The sequence below is a fragment of the Tursiops truncatus genome, chromosome 2 (genome assembly GCF_011762595.2).
Source record: "Tursiops truncatus isolate mTurTru1 chromosome 2, mTurTru1.mat.Y, whole genome shotgun sequence".
Classification (NCBI taxonomy): domain Eukaryota; kingdom Metazoa; phylum Chordata; class Mammalia; order Artiodactyla; family Delphinidae; genus Tursiops; species Tursiops truncatus.
The window spans coordinates 100,529,620-100,549,810 of record NC_047035.1 but is presented as its reverse complement, the minus strand read 5'-3'; the positions used below and the strand labels follow the sequence as shown (position 1 = coordinate 100,549,810).

Sequence of the window (20,191 nt, the reverse complement as noted above, 5' to 3'; positions counted from 1 at the left end):
TCCACTGGACAGCTGTTTCTCCCTCTGAATTGAAAGATCCTCCCATCCCTTTCTGTCACATCCCCCTCAAGGCCCACAGTTGGATGTTAATCACAGAATCATGCAGTATTAGTTTGATTCACAAGGGTCTTGACGTTCTTCCCTTTACAACATTGTCTATTATTCCCTGCCATGGTACTCGATGGAGCCATTCTTTCTGACCATAAATCCTGTGCTTTGACCCTTCTGTAATAACATCTGCTAATTATGATGATAAATAATTATTATTATGATTTATTGTACACCTTCTTTGTGCCCATTACAATATCTCTAATCTCATAGAAGCCCTCCAGGGGAAGTAGTTTTATCCCCATTTTGATTATTTTTAACCTCTCATGGCCACAAACTCCTTGTGATGGGGGAAGGAACAAAGATTGTTTTTAGTTCACTGAAGGAAAAATAGAGGATAATGGATTTACATTACTTAGATTTTTTTCTTTAACAGTATTGATTTTATTTATTTTGTGATACGTAAGCAGAGAAAATGTGGTCCAGCTTTAAGCTGAATTCTGACATAAAAATGACCTTATGATACATTAGCATAGAGAAAAGTTTAAAAAGCTACTCAGGCCATCTGTAATTATTTATCTACTTCACCTCCTTTCAGTTTTACCTGTTGAACTAAATAGGCTAAAAATGTGCGGAAATTGACTCACATCCTAAGGTTTTGCCTTTAACAGCTCGATCTAATTTAGCGTTGTCAGCAGATAACCCATATGGTGAGATCTTACTGTTCACTCAGAATGAGAATGAGGAGCTATTTGCTGTGCCCACCTAAGAACCCAGGGTAGGTAGTTACCTGAATTGGTGGTGACAGGAGATCGCAAAGTCTGCTTCACATGTAACCTCTTTGAGAGGTTAAGGCTGAAGAAGAACTCAGGGATCACGAAGGCCAGTCTCCTCATTTTTCAGACAGAGAAACTGAGGTCCGGAGAAGTAAAGTAACTTTCCAAGATGATGTAATGGAGTAGTAGTAGAGCTAAGATATCTTCATAACTGACTCAGGAGCATGTAGTTTAACTTCTGAGATGCTACCAGCAGCCTCTTGGGAGAAATAGTGTTAGCACCACTGTATGCTAATGTCGTCTCCAGTGTCTGTATAAGCATTTATAGAGTTTATCCTTATAGCTGTAAAATGTTCAGTGAGGTCTGTTCAGTCTCAGAATACATAGGAATCTGCTAGAGGACAAAATGAACTAGTTCAATGTAGTTGGTCTAATTGTTTAATACTGGGGTCACCAAAAGGGTTGCTAGCTCCTTGAAAGGTAATTCTGTATACAAATTAGAGATTAGAAGATGGCCATCCGTTCATTGAATTCTGTAACAGATTTTGATGCTGTTAAGTAAACTCATTTTTAGTGTTACCCGATATATAAGATTTGTAGCAATTCTTGAAATACTCTTCGTATTGTAGTTGGGAGCCATTTCTTTGTTTTTTTTTTAACATCTTTATTGGAGTATAATTGCTTTACAATAGTGTGTTACTTTCTGCTGTATAACAAAGTGAATCAGCTGTACATATACATATATCCCCATGTCCCCTCCCTCTTGCGTCTCCCTCCTACCCTCCCTATCCCACCCCTCTAGGTGGACACAAAGCACCGGGCTGATCTCCCTGTGCCATGCGGGTGCTTCCCACTAGCTATCTATTTTGCATTTGGTAGTGTATATATGTCCATGCCACACCCTCACTACATCCCAGCTTACTTTTCCCCCTCCCTGTGTCCTCAAGTCCATTCTCTACATCTGCGTCTTTATTCCTGTCCTGCCCCCAGGTTCTTCAGAACCTTTTTTTTTTTTAGATTCCATATAGATGTGTTAGCATACGGTTACTTCACTCTGTATGACAGACTCTATCCATCCACCTCACTACAAATAACTCAATTTTGTTTCTTTTTATAGCTGAGTAATATTCCATTGTATATATGTGCCACATCTTCTTTATCCATTCATCTGTCGATGGACACTTAGGTTGCTTCTATGTCCTGGCTATTGTAAATAGAGCTGCAATGAACATTGTGGTATTTGACTCTTTTTGAATTATGATTTTCTCAGGGTATATGCCCAGTAGTGGGATGGCTGGGTCATATGGTAGTTCTATTTTTAGTTTTTTTAAGGAACCTCCATACTGTTCTCCATAGTGACTATATCAATTTACATTCCCACCAACAGTGCAAGAGTGTTCCCTTTTCTCCACACCTTCTCCAGCATTTATTGTTTGTAGACTTTTTTTGTTTGTTTGTTTGTTTTTTGCGGTATGTGGGCCTCTCACTGTTGTGGCCTCTCCTGTTGTGGAGCACAGGCTCCGACACGCAGGCTCAGCGGCCATGGCTCACAGGCCCAGCCGCTCCACAGCATGTGGGATCCTCCCGGACCGGGGCACGAACCCGCAGATGGGGGATGAGTCCCCCATCTGCAGGCGGACTCTCAACCACCGCGCCATCAGGGAAGCCCCTATTGGTTTTTTATGGGGGTTTTTTTGGTTTTTTTTGTTTGTTTGTTTTGTGTAGACTTTTTGATGATGGCCATTCTGACCGGTGTGAAGTGATACCTCATTGTAGTTTTGATTTGAGTTTCTCTAATGATTAGTGATGTTGAGCATCCTTTCATGTGTTTGTTGGCAATCTGTATATCTTCTTTGGAGGAATGTCTGTTTAGGTCTTCCGCCCATTTTTGGATTTGGTTGTTTGTTTTTTTGATACTGAGCAGCATGAGCCACTTGTATATTTTGGAGGTTAATCCTTTGTCAGTTGCTTCGTTTGCAAATATTTTCTGCCATTCTGAGGCCTAGCTTTTCGTCTTGATTATGGTTTCCTTTCCTGTGCAAACGCTTTTAAGTTTCATTAGGTCCCATTTGTTTATTTTTGTTTTTATTTCCATTTCTCTAGGAGGTCGGTCAAAAAGGATCTTGCTGATTAATGTCATAGAGTGTTCTGCCTATATTTTCCTCTAAGAGTTTTATAGTGTCTGGCCTTACATTTAGATCTTTAATCCATTTTGAGCTTATTTTTGTGTATGGTGTTAGGAAGTGTTCTAACTTAATTCTTTTACATGTAGCTGTCCAGTTTTCCCAGCACCACTTATTGAAAAGGCTGTCTTTTCTCCATTGTATAATATTGCCTCCTTAATCAAAGATAAGGTGACTATAAGTATGTGGACTTATCTCTGCACTTTCTATCCTGTTCGATTGATCTAGATTTCTTTTTTTGTGCCAGTACCGTACTCTCTTGATTACTGTAGATTTGTAGTATAATCTGAAGTCTGGGAGCCTGATTCCTCCAACTCCGTTTTTCTTTCTCAAGATTGCTTTGGCTATTTGGGGTCTTCTGTGTTTCCATACAAATTGTGAAATTTTTAGTTCTAGTTCTGTGAAAAATGCCATTGGTAGTTTGACAGGGATTGCATTGAATCTGTAGATTGCTTTGGGTAATATAGTCATTTTCACAGTGTTGATTCTTCCAATCCAAGAACATGGTATAACTCTCCATCTATTTGTATCATCTTTAATTTCTTTCATCAGTGTCTTATAGTTTTCTGCATACAGGTCTTTTGTCTCCTTAGGTAGGTTTATTCCTAGGTATTTTATTCTTTTTGTTGCAATGGTAAATAGGAGTGTTTCCTTAATTTCTCTTTCAGATTTTCCATCATTAGGCCCACAAATGGCCCTAAGTGTGTTCACTTTAGCTGGCCAGAGTTTTACTATATAGATCACAATACATTATCCTTAATGGAAGAACTATTTGGTAGCATTTAATAGTTAATGTTTACCTTTTTCTTGGAGCCATTCATTTAAAAAATGAAAGATTTCACATTTAGATGGCCCAAACAAAGTCCTGAGAGCTTGCATCAGAAATCAAATGGCAATTCAGTGTAAGTGAACCCTAAACTTTGATGAGAACTTTGGCAAAATTTCATCAGTTCTATGAAAATACTTCTGCATTGCTGAGTAAATGATATGAGGAAGTAAAATGGGAAGAGGACTAAGTAAATAGCTCCAAAAAGGGAAAACTTTTTAAAATAGAAAAAAAAAAAGTCCCTGTCTTTAATTTTTTTCCCCATTACAACCACCTCCTTTCCTTGGCCTAGCTGGAATGCACAGTAACATTGTGTATAGGAATGCCAGAGATTTCTGTGCATTAATTTTGTATCCTGCTACTTTACCCAATTCATTGATTAGCTCTAGTAGTTTTCTGATAGCATCTTTAGGATTCTCTATGTATAGTATCATGTCATCCGCAAACAGTGACAGCTTTACTTCTTCTTTTCCGATTTGGATTCCTTTTATTTCCTTTTCTTCTCTGATTGCTGTGGCTAAAACTTGCAAAACTATGTTGAATAAGAGTGGTGAGAGTGGGCAACCTTGTCTTGTTCCTGATCTTAGTGGAAATGGTTTCAGTGTTTGACCACTGCGACTGATGCTGGCTGTGGGTTTGTCATATATGGCCGTTATTATGTTGAGGTAAGTTCCCTCTATGCCTACTTTCTGGAGGGCTTTTATCATGAATGGGTGTTGAGTTTTGTTGAAAGCTTTTTCTGCATCTATTGAGATGATCATATGGTATCCTTCAATTTGTTAATATGGTGTATCACATTGATTGATTTGCGTATATTGAAGAATCCATGCATTCCTGGGAGCCATTTCTTGGGGTCCATATTTGATAAATTTCTTCTCAATTTCTGGCACATTTCAGATTCTTCTGATTTCATTGACCATAGGTATTACCTTATCATACTCTGTCTAGTTTATATGTAGATTATGTCAATGCCAGATATTCTTATGAGAATAATAATTCTGTCAAATTTTTTTTCAAACAACTATAAAATCTGCTTTAAGAAGTAATGTTTACACTGAAGAAATAATCCAAATATTTAAATTGTTCTAAGTAACTAAGTAATTGCTATATTGCTTGTGTAATTTAATGAGCCCCCATCAAAGAACATAGAATAATGCCTTGACATTCACAAATGTGGAAGAGGTTTTTCTATTACTCATCTCTAGAGACAAAGACTCTTCTTAGTTTAATTCTAGAAATGGCTCAATCTATACATACTCAGTAAAATTTGATCCATAGTTCAACCAAATTCATGGTAAAATAGAGTTTTTAATTGTAAGATTTTTATATTCTTCATAAAGGGTACAACATTCAGGTATGAAAACACATAAGAGAAGCTGTCTCTGGGTGTGTCTTAAAATAAACTCCTTTTAAGAACAGTATATTTTACTTGAGTGAAATGGAAAAGAGGCTGAGAGATAAAACGTTCTAAACGTGAATTAGTATCTCTGTTTCGGTGTGTCATCACTTCTTTAGTTTTCTCTACCATAGTTATATATGCTAACTTGTTGTCTCAGAATGTGATATTCAGAACATTTATTTAGTATTTTCATCACATGCAGTCTTTTCTTGCTGAGTCTGAACTCTCTCTGTAATGCCTCATATTTCGTAAGAAGACCTAAGATCATCATAACCTCAAATGGAGTATCAGAGTTTGGATGGAGATTTTTTCTATGTCAGGCTGATTTATAGCACAAAAGTAGAGAAATGAAGGGAACAATCTTTTTAATCATCTTGCCATATTTAGAGAGCGTTATTAATGTAAAAGATGGGAAAAAATGGGCTGCAATTTTTCTTCTAGGCAGAGAGCAGTACTCATTATACATCATCTTAGGTGTAGAAGAGAGGGAGAAGTAACACTCCACACCCTCTTGGAGTCGACTCACCCCAGATGCAGAGAGGTGCTCAGCCTTCGGCTCCCCCACCTGAGGAGAGGGCTGTTGCTCTGTAGCGTTCCCTTTATAACTTTAGATACAAGAGTCTATGTGAGTTCTCTGTCCACACACCACATCCTCAAAGAATCATCTTCACCCTTCGTAAAAGGGTTGTCTTTTCCCCCCCATTTGCACTACTTGACGTTACACTCTGATTCCATGGTTTGTGATAGCCACCTAAATCCAATATCTTTTTCACAAAAGAGCCTTTAATATGTTTCTGAGGGAAGTGAATTTGAAGTCTGATGATGCAGATGCAAGTGCAGGAGCCACAACTTAACCAGTGATATCACTTTAGACTTAACCTCTCTGTGCCATATTTTCTCTAATTGTAAATTTCTAATAATAGTACTTGCCCTAATTTTCCATAGTGTTGTTTTGACCATGAAATGAGGCAAGAATGTAAAAATATTTTGTAGGTTCTGTAGAAGTATATATGTTTTTGTTCTTATCTTCCTATTTTAAAAGTGTTAAAAACATTGTTTAGATTCTCCTACACTTCAAACTCCTTTCGGGCAAATTAGTTATCAGAGAGGCAAAAAGTAAATAGAAATGAAGTCAGCAGCTGTAGGTCATGACAATACACATGGACTACTCTTTACCTGCTTGGTTCCTCTGAACCTCACTACTTGGAGTGTGGTCTGTGGATCAGAAGCATTGGCATAATCTGGGAGCTTATAGAAATGCCAACCCTTAGGTCCCACCCTAGATTTACAGATTCATAATCTGCATTTTAACAAGAACTCTAGGTGCTTTGTGTACACATTTAAATTCGAGAAGCACAATATGGCATAACATGTGGCACCAGTAGCCTGCAAGGTGATTCTATAGAAATGCAAATCGGAACCACAGGTCAGAATGGCCATCATCAAAAAGTCTACAAACAATAAATGCTGGAGAGGGTGTGGAGAAAAGGGAATCCTCCTACACTGTTGGTGGGAATGTAAATTGATGCAGCCACTATGGAGAACAGTATGGAGGTTCCTCAAAAAACTAAAAATAGAGCTATCATATGATCCAGCAATCCTACTCCTGGGCATAGGTCCGGAGGAAACTCTAACTCAGAAAGAATCATGCACCCAGTGTTGATAGCAGCACTATTCACAATAGCCAAGACATGGAAGCAATCTAAATGTCCATCGACAGATGAATGGATAAAGAAGATGTGAGATATATATATATATATATATATATATATATATATATATACACATACATACACACACACACACACACACACACACACACACATACACACACGTGTGTGTGTATATACACAATGGAATATTACTCAGCCATATAAAGAAAGAAAGAATGCCATTTGCACCAATGTGGATGGGCCTAGAGATTATCATACTAAGTGAAGTAAATCAGACAGAGAAAGGCAAATATCATATGATATCACTTATATGTAGAATCTTAAAAAAATGATACAAATGAACTTATTTACAAAACAGAAATAGACTCACAGACATAGAAAACATACCAAAGGGGAAAGGTGGGGGAGGGATAAACTTGGAATTTGGGATTAACAGATACAGACTACTATATATAAAATAGACAAACAACAAGGATCTACTGTATAGCACAGGGAACTATATTCAATATCTTGTAATAACCTATAATGGGAAAGAATCTCGAAAAGAATATGTATATATTTATAACTGAATCACTTTGCTGTGTACCTGAAACATAAATCAACTATACTTCAATAAAAAATAAAAATTAAAGATGATTCTTCACAGTAATGCAGTAAGCATGTTTTATTTTAATCATTAGGTTTGAAGAATATTAGAAGAAAATATTTCTAGCTCATGAAATCTGTTATTTCATAGATTTTCCCTAAGGTGAGGCTAACAAATAGCTGACAAATAGCTTTTAAAAGACGAGTTAATTTAAGAAATTATAAGTAATAGGGTAAGTGATACTTGAACATGGCAAAAATTAAGAAGGTGGCTCTTGAGTGATTGGCCTTTGGGTAACCTTAGCCTAGAAGCTTGGTGAGATCCAGAGCAGGGTCATAGTAGCTGTGTGGGACCTCTGAGGTGCCTCCAGCCCTGGCCAAGGGTGCACGTAGGAGGTATAGTTCTCGTGTGTTCTGGGCACCCTGTTCAGACTAAGGGTGTTCAGAATCCTCTTCCACTAACCAGATGAGAATACGGACTGAGTACAAGGTCTGGGACCCTTTCTTTATCTCTTTCACTCAGCGGTGTTTTGGGAAGAGCTCAAGCACCAAAATACCCTTTATTTATCTACTGCTTAGAGGAACTTAGATGGAAGATTCTTCGATTTCTTTCACTGTGCCAGCCATTGTCAAATCTGTGAACAGTTTATCCAAGAAAGTTTTCATTCCCCATAACTCAAGTTTCTCTTGGGATCAGTTATGGAGTCGAGTTCAATTCCTTATGAGGTCAGCTTTTTAAGATTTTCCTATATTTTTTCTTCTCTTTCATTCCTTCAGTAACTTTCAAAATAATAAAAGTAATACAACTAAATTCTTCAGCATTTAGAATGTAGAGGGGGGAAACGCTTCATGAATTACAATGCTGTGCTTGTGCAAGTGCCCTGTGAATTCTCTCTGAACCATTCTAGTGCTGCTAAAATAAACACCTGTGTGGTTCTTCAGTTCATATTCCCATTTTTTTTCTCAGGTCATTTGTACTCCATCTTGACATTACACTCTCTTTCTATGGTCTTTGATTAATACCCGAATCCATCACCTTAGCCAGATTATGGAGTTTACTTGAGAAGGATTTCCTTGCAAATGAAACTCTCTAGCCTGTTGATCAGTGTTTTTGCTCCCCGTGAAAAACCTTCCCAGGAAGAGGAGCTTAATATTGCATTTATGTCTTCTGGGGAAAAAATGTGAAACATTAAAACGTATTAATAGGAAAAAACTTTTTCAGAGATTTATAAATTGAAGAAGGGTGGTAACTTGCACTATTGTAAACAAAGATATCTATGAAAGTTCTTGAATTGTCTGCATACAAAGCTGAGATAGTTAAACTTGATTTTTAAAATATTACTCAGACTTCTTATTGTCATCCTGTGGACAGTTTCCACATTTTGGCTATTTTTTTTGTTGTAGTGGAGATACATTCTAAAATAATTTCCTTCCTACAGTTGCTGAGCTTACCTACTTCCTAAATTCTTCCATTTAAAGTAATATACATGAAACAAAATTAGGAGACAAGTAGCAGACTAGGGTAAAACTTCGCATATACACATGACAAAGGCCTAATTTTCTTAATACACACAGAGTTCTGTAAATGATTAAAAAAGAATAACCTAGTAGAAAAATGAGAAAGGATATAAACCTGAAGAAAAAATTTTAAATGACCATTAAACATGAAAAAATATTCAATCCATGTATCATCAAAACAGGTTGTCATTTTCTTACCTATCAGGTTGACCAAAATTAAAATGTTTGAAAAACCCCAGTGTTAAAGGGTAGGGAAAAAAACATGTTGTTTTGGAATTATGAATTATGTAATTTTTCTGAAGAGTGATTTGGCAATATTGATCAAAATGTGAAATGCATGTACACTCTGACCATGAAATTTCACAGATACACAGAGAGATATAAAATGATAGTGTTACAGCATTATTTATAATAGCTTGAACTGAAAGCAACCTCTGTCGTCCTTCAGGACAGTTTACAGTGGTACCATTATTTATTGAGCCAGTGGAATAACATTCAGCAGCTTAAAAAAATGTATTAGATTTATATGAAAAAAGTGGGAAAAACCAAAGTATAGAAGACTGTGAATAATATGACCCCATTTGTATTTTTTTTTTTAAAAAAGAGAGGGGATAAAAGGATGCTAATGTATGTGGGAAGAAAAAGTTCTTTGAAAAGATGTACCAGCAACAGATAGCTGTTAATTCTAGGAAGAATTAGCATCTCCTCCTGTCCCCACTTTCATTCCCATCCCTAATAGTAATGCTCTTCCTGAGTATTAACTGAGGGTCTTCACTTTCCCTAGTGAATGGCTTTTGAGAGAGAAAACAAGTATCAGTGAAGCAGCCAAAGGGTTGGCAACTGAGGGAAAAACAAAGACCCAATATCAGAAATGAAAAGCTTTATGCTAAGAAAAACAAGCCATTCTTCGGCTTGTTTAAGTGGCTCAATTAGCCACTTAAAATAATTCAGATAAACATAATGGTATTTTCCTAAAGAAGAATTTGGTTTGGATTTCCTGGGTATTTATTCCAATTTCCCATTGCTCCTATAGGGAAAACAAGGTTATTAAATTGTCCTCATTTCCATGGCTGGCTTGAGGGGGGAGGCTTTGGGTTATTGATGTAATCTTCTTTGAAGTGAACTTTTGCCTTCTTGAAATAGACCTAGACGTGCCTGGGTTCCCCCAGTGCCTGGAAGTGCATTTGGACACCAGGATTGAGTTATGAAATAGATCCTACTTTTACACCTCACCTTTTCCAGTTACCTAGCATTTTAAATTTATCCAATAGCATTTTACTTAGTTTCTTTTTTTTTAGTACTTTCAGAAAACTATTTAAAATTTTGAGGTACCTCAGTTTTTAACTCAACTGTTCTATATATAAATATAATTTTAATATTTAATATAATATTTAATATTTTCCAGTTCCCTGGCCCGCCTGCCCCCGTCCCTGCCCCACCCTTCACCCCCAGGACTGCATCTAGTGTCATAAACTTGTCTTTTATTTTGCCTTTGAGGGCCTCTTACCAGTACTCTGTTTGGGTGTCTGGGGACCATATCTGGAGAAACCCTTTGCCAAGTGACAGCTCTTCTACCAGCTTTCATACACAGTTGAGTAGGAACCATGGAAAAAAAAGTTTTCTCAACTTTATTTCTGCTTTTTGCTGCCACCCAAGTTCTCCCTCTGCAGTTTTTCTTCTAGTCTGAACTCTGTGGTAGTGACGGTGCTCGTTTCTTTCAGATGGAGACTATTTTACCTTTACAAGACACGAACCTGTTGGAGTGTGTGGACAGATCATCCCAGTGAGTGTATCTCCTCACGCCTCATATTTATTTTCATTTGAACCAGTTCTCTTAAAGATACATAAAACATGGACCTCAGCAATGTGTGTTTTCCATTACTGGGGGAAAAAAAAACTGAGTTCATGTTGTTGACATATCTTTAACAGCCTCCCTGCAAATGCTTATTTGAACAGGTTAATAGAGTTTCAGCTTTGTTACCAGGAGTTGAGTTCTCAAGTCATGGAATTCTCATGATTAAAATAAGCAAAGCAAAGTCTAGTGTATTAATAACCTGCCCTTGGTTATGGATGTCCATTCTGCTTATGGAAAATTAATACTTTGTTATATTTGCTTGTTTATTTTTTAGAACTGTGACTCACCATTTTTCCAGGCATATTGTTTTATATGATCTTTTAATCCCATTCTTTCCCACTGTTTCTTTTCATAAGAATCTAGATAGAAGACTCTACAGAAGACACAGCAGTACAATTAACGTCACAGTCATAATTGAAACCATGCCGGGCTGTTGTGTATCTTGTACAGGGAAATATATGTAGTGCTTAGTGTTTGGATTGGAACATTAAACATTTTTTTTTCTCTCTGTCTCATACACAGCCTTGGCACTATACAAAACATCATCGAATCTGCCAACAGAAGATTCTAGCTAATCGTTCTGGCAAGGGTTTCAGGGAAGGCTCAATTTAAATTCTTACAGTATAGACAAGAAGTTTTCTCTTCTCAAAATATAGGAGAACAATTCGAGATAATCTTTGGCTTTGGAAACCACAGATTTTTGAGAAGTATTAATATATTATTTTAGTGGTCCATAAGCTCTAGGTTACTGTGAGATTTATTAGAGAATGAAAAGGGAAGATGAGAGATTTGGTTTAACTTCTTCTGCTCCTAAACCACCCAGGGAAATCCTACTCAGCTCAGAGCAGGGTTGAGGTCTGTCACCTTAATTGCAGGAACTCAAACCTGCTTTTCCTGCCCTTCCCCAGACTCTTGGAGCTGCAGCTTTCACTGACAGGACAAGAGCCGCTTGTCAGCCAGCTCGGCTCAATTACTGCACTCCAAGATTTATATACTGTAGATGGAATTAAAACATCACTGTGTACTCCCAAGTTTATAAACAACTAAGGGGAAAAGAAATTGGGTGTTTGGTGAAGGCAAGACACTTGTATATTTTTGCAAGCTTGCCAGGGCCAGTGAGAATCTTTCAAGGATGGCAGCTGAGATGCTTCAGGCAGAAACACATTGTGGTCAGGGGCTGAAGCCAGGGGACCAGGATTTTTGTTTTCTTTCTTAATGAAATTATCAACGACACCTGATAGTACTGAGGCTCATGCCTGCACTTATAACAATACAAGCTTAATATCCTTTTAAAATCAGTTTAAACCATTTTAGGCTGCAGACTCAGATACTCACATATATTTTTTAGTCTCCATTAGCTTTTTTTTGCAGTGTCAAAGAGACAAACTAAAACTTTTGCATACTCATCAGTAGATGCACTTTATTTTTTGTAATCATTTGTTTTGTGACAATACATGTAGGTAAAGAAAAAGGTGCTGCCTGGAAATATACACTAACTTCTAGTTCTTCCACACTGAAGAGCTTTCATACCAGCCTGAAATCCTGGTGTAAAAATCACAAGTGCAAGAAGAAGTTTTCATACACAAGAACTTACTGGAACCAAAGGCTAATTTTAAAAACATATAAAGTAACACCAATGAAAAACCAAAACAAAACAAAGAAAAAACAAAGACTCCCTTTTTACCATGAGATTTCTTTTTGTGGGTAGCTGGAAATAGTAATTTGCTGACCAGAGAGAACAGGAGAGATTTTCACGGTTAATCCTATTCTGTTCTTAATGAAGTAATTAAAAAATCCAAACATCTATACTCTGGTGGGACAAGATTTATGTTGAGGACTGGTCTGAGACATCTGAGAAGTCACAGCTTGAAAACAAAGTAATGGAGGAATATTGTTCATCTATCAACCTGGAGTTTTTGCCTTTCAGTGGAACTTCCCCCTGCTGATGTTTGCCTGGAAAATTGCTCCAGCTCTGTGCTGTGGCAATACAGTAGTTATTAAACCAGCAGAACAAACACCACTCAGCGCGCTCTACATGGGAGCCCTCATCAAGGAGGTAAGAGAAACTGACTTCAGGAGCGGCTCCCACTCTCCTTACAGTGGGGGCCTACTGGAGCATATCTGATTTAACGTGCTTCATCAGCTTTCACAAGCCACGTTTCCTCCAATTCTGTTTTGTTAGGCTGGCTTTCCACCGGGAGTCATCAATATTTTGCCAGGATACGGGCCAACGGCCGGGGCAGCAATAGCTTCTCACGTTGGCATAGACAAGATTGCGTTCACAGGGTCTACTGAGGTAGGTGCCTGAGAAACCATAGCTTGAAGAACAGTTCTGCAAATGAGTAGAGGGTTTAAGAGAAAATTGAAAATGTCACCCATAGGCTGAACACCTAAAGAGCAGTGAATGCCCAAGGTCTCAAGGAGCAGCGTTGGTATCATAGCTAGAAGACTGATGAATGTCAAAGTAAAGGTGTACATTGACTATTTGATGCCACAGATCTCTGAGGTCTTTTGGTATGCCATTTGTGGGACTGAGACCAGTCCCAGAAAAACAAACAAAACCCTATTATATTTTGAAATAAAAGGAACACATATCAGAGGTAAAAACAAACTAACAAACTGTCCCACAAAAGTGTCCCAGAAGCTGGGATTCTGAACACTTTCTTAAATCAAGATCATAAGATAAGAACTGGAGATCTAGGGACTTCCCTGGCGGTCCAGTGGTTAAGAGTTCACCTTCCAATGCAGGGGGGTGCGGGTTTGATCCCTGGTTGGGGAGCTGAGATCCCACATGCCTCGCGGACATAAAATAGAAGCAGAATTGTAACAAATTCAATAAAGACTTTAAAAATGGTCCACATCAAAAAAATCTTAAAAAAAAATATAAAGAACTGGAGATCTAAATTAATCTCTGGTCTTATTATATCAGCAAATCCTGTAGATGCAGTTTGCAGCTTACTATGGCCATGAGCCATAAGGGGTGATATAGAGTAGAGGTCAGCAAAGTTTTTCTGTAAAAGGCCAGTTGGCAAATATTGTAGACTTTGCCGGCAATATGGTCTCTGCTGCAACTATTTAACTCTGCCCCTGGAGCACGAAGTAGCCATAGGTAATGTATAAGCTGAACAAGCCTACAGGCCAGCACTTCATGTCCTGTGCTGGCTTTGCTCTGGGGGCAGTCAGCTCTGCTTGCCTGCCTCTTGGCTCAAGCACTACCGAGCCACACAGCTTTCACGAGTTATCAGCCCTTCTGGTCACATGGGGCCGGAAGACACTCTACAGTGGGTGGTGCCGTGATTCAGCTCCTTGTCTGGGCGGGGCAAACTGGGCTCTAGGGCTAGCAAAAGTCCTTATTTGAGTAGCTGAATCAGGCAGATCTGCCACCCTTTGTGTTCCCTGATCAGAGTGTGCCCCCAGTTTGGTTCTGCAGATGAGCAAAGCCACTGGTTGGGATTACTGCTTGGTCACCGCAGGTAGGAATTCAGCCTGCCAAGATTTGTGTGCTGCAAGCCCCTACCCGCTTCACTGTCACAGTCACGTTCCCAGTGCTTGAGCTCTGCAGAGTCTCCTGCGATCCCTGTGGTACGAGATCAGAGTAGTGGCTCCCACAAATTAACTCACAATTCTGGCTTCTCTTTTCCCACTGGAGGAACCAGAGGGTCCAGAGAGATCTCTTCACATGGTGCTGCAATGGCCTGGGGGAGGGGCAATGCGGTCACAGTGTAGGCCGCTTTTCATAACCCTTCTAATGGAGTCTGTCTGGGTCTCTGTGGTGCAGGGGAGTGCTTCAGGCTTAACCTTGTGTTCTAGGATTCTCTCAGTGATGTCTTGTTTTTTTTAATAGTTGTTAGTTATGCTTCTCGTGAAGGGAAGCAAAGTCTGGAACAACCTATGTTGCCATCTCTGTAACATCAGTCCTCAGTATTTTCACTAGTACCAGGTTGCTTTAATTATTAGGTTTTAAAAGATGTGTTGTAATATGGTAGGCAAGATGCCCTCTTATTTGATTTTTCAGAACCTTTTGGCTATTCTTTCCCATTCTTTCAGATAAAATATCAAATTAGTTTTCCAAGTATCTTACCTTCCTCTACAAAACTCTCATTGGAATTTTGATTGGTGTCATATTACCTGTCTATATTAAATTGAGGGATAAGTGCTCTCTCTAGAAGATTGACTTCTCATCTAGGAACATAATATAAATCTCTTCATTTATTTGTCCTATAATGTTCATCACTGATATCATCATTTACGTGTTAGGCTTTTCTTGATAAATTAATTTCTGGGGATTTAACTTTTTGTTCCAAGGATATTTCAGTTTAAAAACTGAGCACTTTTTTTTTTTAAGTCACAGTACCATGTATTGGAAAGTTATATTGAAATGATGACTTAATCTTTCAGGCCAGACAAGAAGTGACATAGTGAATCAATAAGAACATAAGTGCTTGTTGCCAAGTTGCCTGGGTTTAAATCTCTGTTTTGCCATTTAAAAAGTTTTTAAACTTTTAAAAAGACTTCATTGAAGTATAATTTACACACAGTAAAATGCACCCATTTAAGTACCAAATGTACACAGTCATGTAACCATCACTCAAATTAAGATATAGAATATTTCCATACCCTAAAAAGATTTGTCATACCTTTGGCCCCAGGCAACCACTGACCCTTTTTATTAATTTTTCTTATTCTATTAGTTCACATAAATGGACTGATACAATATGTACTCTCCTGTGCCTGATTTTTTTTTTTTTTTGGTGAGGGGGTTGTTGTTCAGTATTTAACGAATTTTTGATATGATTGGGTTTGAATCTCCCATTTTGATTTTATTTTCTACTTGTCCCATTTGCTTTTTGTTCTTTTTCTCCTCTTTTTCTGCCTTATTTTGGATGAATTTAGTACTCCATTTTATCTTTTATTTTGGATTATTAGCTAAGCCTCTTTTTTATATAAATTTATTTATTTTATTTAGTTTTATTTTTGGCTGTGTTGTGTCTTTGTTGCTGTGTGCAGGCTTTTCTCTAGTTGCGGTGAGCGGGTGCCACTCTTTGCTGCAGTGCGCAGGCTTCTTATTGCAGTAGCTTCTCTCGTTGTGGAGCACGGGCTCTAGGTGTGTGGGCCTCAGTAGTTGTGGCATGCGGGCTCAGTAGTTGTGGCTCACGGGCTCCAGAGCACAGGCTCAGTAGTTGTGGTGCATAGGCTCAGTAGTTGTGGCTTGTGGGCTCTAGAGTGCAGGCTCAGTAGTTGTGGCTCACAGGCTTAGTTGCTTTGCGGCATGTGGGATCTCCACGGACCAGGGCTCAAACCTGTGTCCCCTGCATTGGCAGACGGATTCCCAACCACTGCGCCACCAGGGGTGCCCCAGCTAAGCCTCTTTTTAAAGTGCTTGCTTTAGTAATTACAACATGCATCTTAATCACAGTCTATTATTTAAAAGTATTATGTTACTTCATATATAATGTAATAACAGTACAACAGAATTCTTATATTTCTCATTCCATCCTTCATGCTACTGTTGTTCTATAATTCACTACTGATGTACGTTATATAGCCCATAGTACATTGCTACACTTTTTGTTTTAAAAAGTCAACTATCTTTTCAAAAAAATTTTTAAATGAGAAAACAAAATTATTTTACATTTACTCACATACTTGCCTTTTCTGACCCTCTTCTTTTTTTTGGGGGGGGGGTTTGGTCCATGTTTCTTTCTGATATCATTTTCCTTCTATATAAAGATCTTTCTTTAGCATTTCTTATAGTGCCGGTCCGTTAGTGAAAAATTCTCTCAGCTTCTGTTTGTCTGAAAATGTCTTTATTTTGTTTTCATTTTTTATGACTTTTTCCTGAATATAAAATTCTGATTCAACAGTTTTTATTTTATTTTATTTTACTTTCAACACTTGAAAGATGTCATTCTGTTTTTTTATGACTTGCTCTGTTTCTGATAAGAAGTTAGCAGTCATTCTTATCTTTGTTTTACTGTATATAACTTTTTTTCTCTGGGGGCTTTAAAAATGTTTTCTTTTTACTGATTTTCAACAATTTGATTATGATGTGCTTCTGTGTAGTTTTCTTTGTTTTTCTTCCCATTTGAGGTTCATTGGAAATTCTTGGATCTATGAGTTTATATTTTCATCAAATTTGGAAAACTTTGGCAGTTATTTTTCAAATATATATACTTTTTTCATGTCTGTTAATTTTTGAAAGAATGCTGAACATTGTGACCATTACCTTATTGAACATGTGGATTTTGTTTTCTTTCTTTAAAGAGTGCTGGACTTTCTTCTGTAAAGTGGTTAAGTCGCTTGCAGTACAGCTTGACCCTTTTGACACTTAATTTTAAGCTTTGTTAAGTACTAGCTTATCTTTTACTAAGATACTAAACTTTATTAAGATTACTAAGTTGGGATCCTTCTGGAGTTTCTGCTGAATGTTCTCAGTGTTCAGCTAGGTCTTTCCACTCTGGCTAGTCAGAACTCAAATGTCCCCAACTCTGTATGAGCTCTGGGGATTATTCAGCATACAAATTACCTGGTCTTTGTTCTTTATCCAGTCTTGTGGAGTTTCACCATATGTATACCCAGTTTAGCCTTCAGCCAAAGACTTGGTGGGACCCCCATAAGGTTTCTTGACTGCATTGTCTCCCTCTGGTACTAAGCCCCTCACATTTTAACCACCTTATTCTCTCTAAACTCTGATCTATTTCATCAATTCAGTGAGACCACCGTGTTCTACTTTGGTCTCCCCATCCCATGCTGCAATCTAGAAAGTCTTTTGGCAGAAAGGTCTTCCCTTGTTTGTTTCTTTTATCTCTAGAATCACAGTCCCATACTGCCTGATATCTCATTTAAAGAAAGCAATTCCTTGTACCTTTCTAGTTTACCATGAGAGGGCAAGTCCAGTGACAGTTTTTGACAAATAGACTGCCAGTTATTCCTACAGCCAAAATGGGTTTATTCAGAATCAGCAAAGAATTGCAGTTTGGGGTCTGCAACCATGGCAAACCACATGCAAGTCCTTCCACAGCAAGGAGAGGACTCTTAAAGAAGGGAAAGGGAAATTCGAGGGCTATAGTAAACAGAGTCCGTTGGAGAAATTGACAGTTTGAAGTATAGTGGCTTTTCATTGGCTGAGGTTGTGACAGTCTCCTCTAATTGGATGAGCTCTTGCCAGGCAAGAAGAGGAAGTCTTTCTTTTTCCTGTTAGGCTCTACTCTTGTCATAGGTGTTAGAGCTCCCCTTTCTGGTCTCCCAACTCTATCTTAATTGAGGTTTCTGTTTATTAATTTTTACACTTCCCCCGTTTGATCAAGAGCTTTCTCTGAAAGCATTGCTGATCAAGAGTCCAGTTTTCTGGTTTCAGCAGCTTTTTGTCTCTCAATGCACGGAAGGACCTTGGGTGTAGTTTCCCATGTCAGAGGGAAAGTACACAGATTGAAAACCTATTGAGGTCGCATTCTAGTAACAAGGAGGGATAGGAGGGAGAACTCTCAGGCACTTTTTGTGTAAAATCCATGTGTTATCAAGATCGTAGACATAGGAGATCTTCTGAAGTGTTATGTCATCATTAAAGGTCTGGCAGGCAAGCTTCCAACAGGACTGGTCCAGATTATCTTGAGAAAGCTATCTCATCAGGTGTTGTCTGCTTCAATTCTAGAAAATTTTTACTTTCAGGACCCCAGATGATATGCAGGTCCAGTCAGGGTTTGGTGCTTTCTTTTAGTGTATCACGTGAATCCAAAAGTCTATTCCCTGGAGTTCAGTGGCACAGGGGTTGGTTAGCAGTACCAGATAGGGGATCTTTCCAGCAAGGTTGGAGAAAGTCTTTCTGGAGGTCTTTTCCAATTAGATAAAATCTCCAGGGTGTAAGGTGTGATGCTGAACGTCTTTGTCTCCCAAGAGCACACTGTAAAAAAGATTGCTCTAACAAAACATGGTTATTTTTAATAGAAGCAATTAGGCCTTTGCAATATTGCAGTATCTCTCTTATCAGTGAGTCAAAAGGGGCAGGAGCCAAGTTCATTGGGTATTCTATGACTGTTTCAAAGTATGAGAGTTTATGAGTTCCAAAAGGGATGGATCTAAGATTTAGAAGGACCTATGGCAATGCTTTTGGCCAAGGTGTTTTTAGGGACTCTACAAATTTGCCGTTTGAGTCTTAATAATATCATTAGTGCATTTGACTAAACTAGAGGGTTAACAGTGGTACACATGGTGAAAGCGTTGTAAAACTGGCCAAACAGTGCACAGTTGTCAAAGTACTGACTAGTAAGATGAGTTCCTTGATCACTATGAAGTTCAAGAGGAGTTACCCAGGTAAGGATAATCTTTTTCAAAGGGACTTCAGCCACAGAAGAGGCAGTAGCCTGTCTGCAAGAGATGCCTTCAGCCCAGTGTGAAAACAGACAGACCAGGACTAAAACATATTTATATTCATGAGACAGAGGAAGTTGTATGAAATGCTTTTTCCAGACCTCAAATGGTTATTAGGCAGTTTGAAATGTCCGGAAGCAGTGCAAACAGGCTTCTCTGGGTTATATTTCAGACGCGTGGGATAAGTGAGGTAGGAACTTCTTGCAGCCTTAATGTTTCTTCACCAATATTGATTCATGAATGCTATCATTATGTCAGTAGACCAATGGTTTAATGTATGTACAGTGGTTAGGATTGGGAATTCTAGAATCACTGCTAGGACTGAGTTGTTATTTGGTCCAAACCAGAGCTTTCTCTTTTTGTCAAACCAAGAATTGTTGAACTTCCAGTCTTGTTTTTCCTTCTCTGAGGCCAATTGTGTTCAGCTTCTCTAACCAGTTTTTCTAAGTTATAATTTGGGGAAATATCTCTTTGGACCATGCCAGAGGTTTGGCTGTTGTTGGTTCCTTTAAGGACAGCATTCCTTGTGGAAATGTCAACAAGGTGATTTCTTTTAGCTTCCAGAAAGTCAACTTTAGAATCTTAATAATAGCTAAAGCAGCAGATGAAAGTATTGCATCTAGCAATTCCTGAATATAAGAGCCATTTAAAATTTTATTTCCACTACAAGTAAGGAAGCCATACTGCTTCCACAACATTCCAAAAGTATGAGCTACTCTGAAAGCACATCTACTATCAGTGGCACTTTTGTCCTTGGCTGAAGTACAAGCCTGTGTAAGAGCACATAATTCAGCCTGTTACGCCAAAGTAGCCATAAGTAAAGATGCTGCTTCAACAACATTAAAAGGAGTTGTAATAGCATGTCCAGCACAATATTTGTCATTGTCACTTTTTAAATAGAAACCATCAGTGAACCATGAGAAATCAGTGTTACCCAAAGCATTTCCCTGCAGATCATCTC

The 20,191-nt window shown here is 38.2% G+C and overlaps 1 protein-coding gene across 5 annotated transcripts in view; it reads left to right on the top strand.

Moving 5' to 3' along the window:
* Positions 1–20,191, top strand: part of ALDH1A2 (aldehyde dehydrogenase 1 family member A2) — a 342,743-nt gene that overhangs the window by 290,396 nt on the left and 32,156 nt on the right. For all 5 annotated transcript variants that reach the window (XM_073801066.1, XM_073801068.1, XM_073801067.1 and 2 more), the window contains 3 exons: positions 10,730–10,791; positions 12,791–12,919; positions 13,046–13,159. In XM_073801066.1, coding sequence (XP_073657167.1) covers positions 10,730–10,791; positions 12,791–12,919; positions 13,046–13,159 — 305 coding nt within the window. The remainder of the gene's footprint in view (positions 1–10,729; positions 10,792–12,790; positions 12,920–13,045; positions 13,160–20,191) is intronic.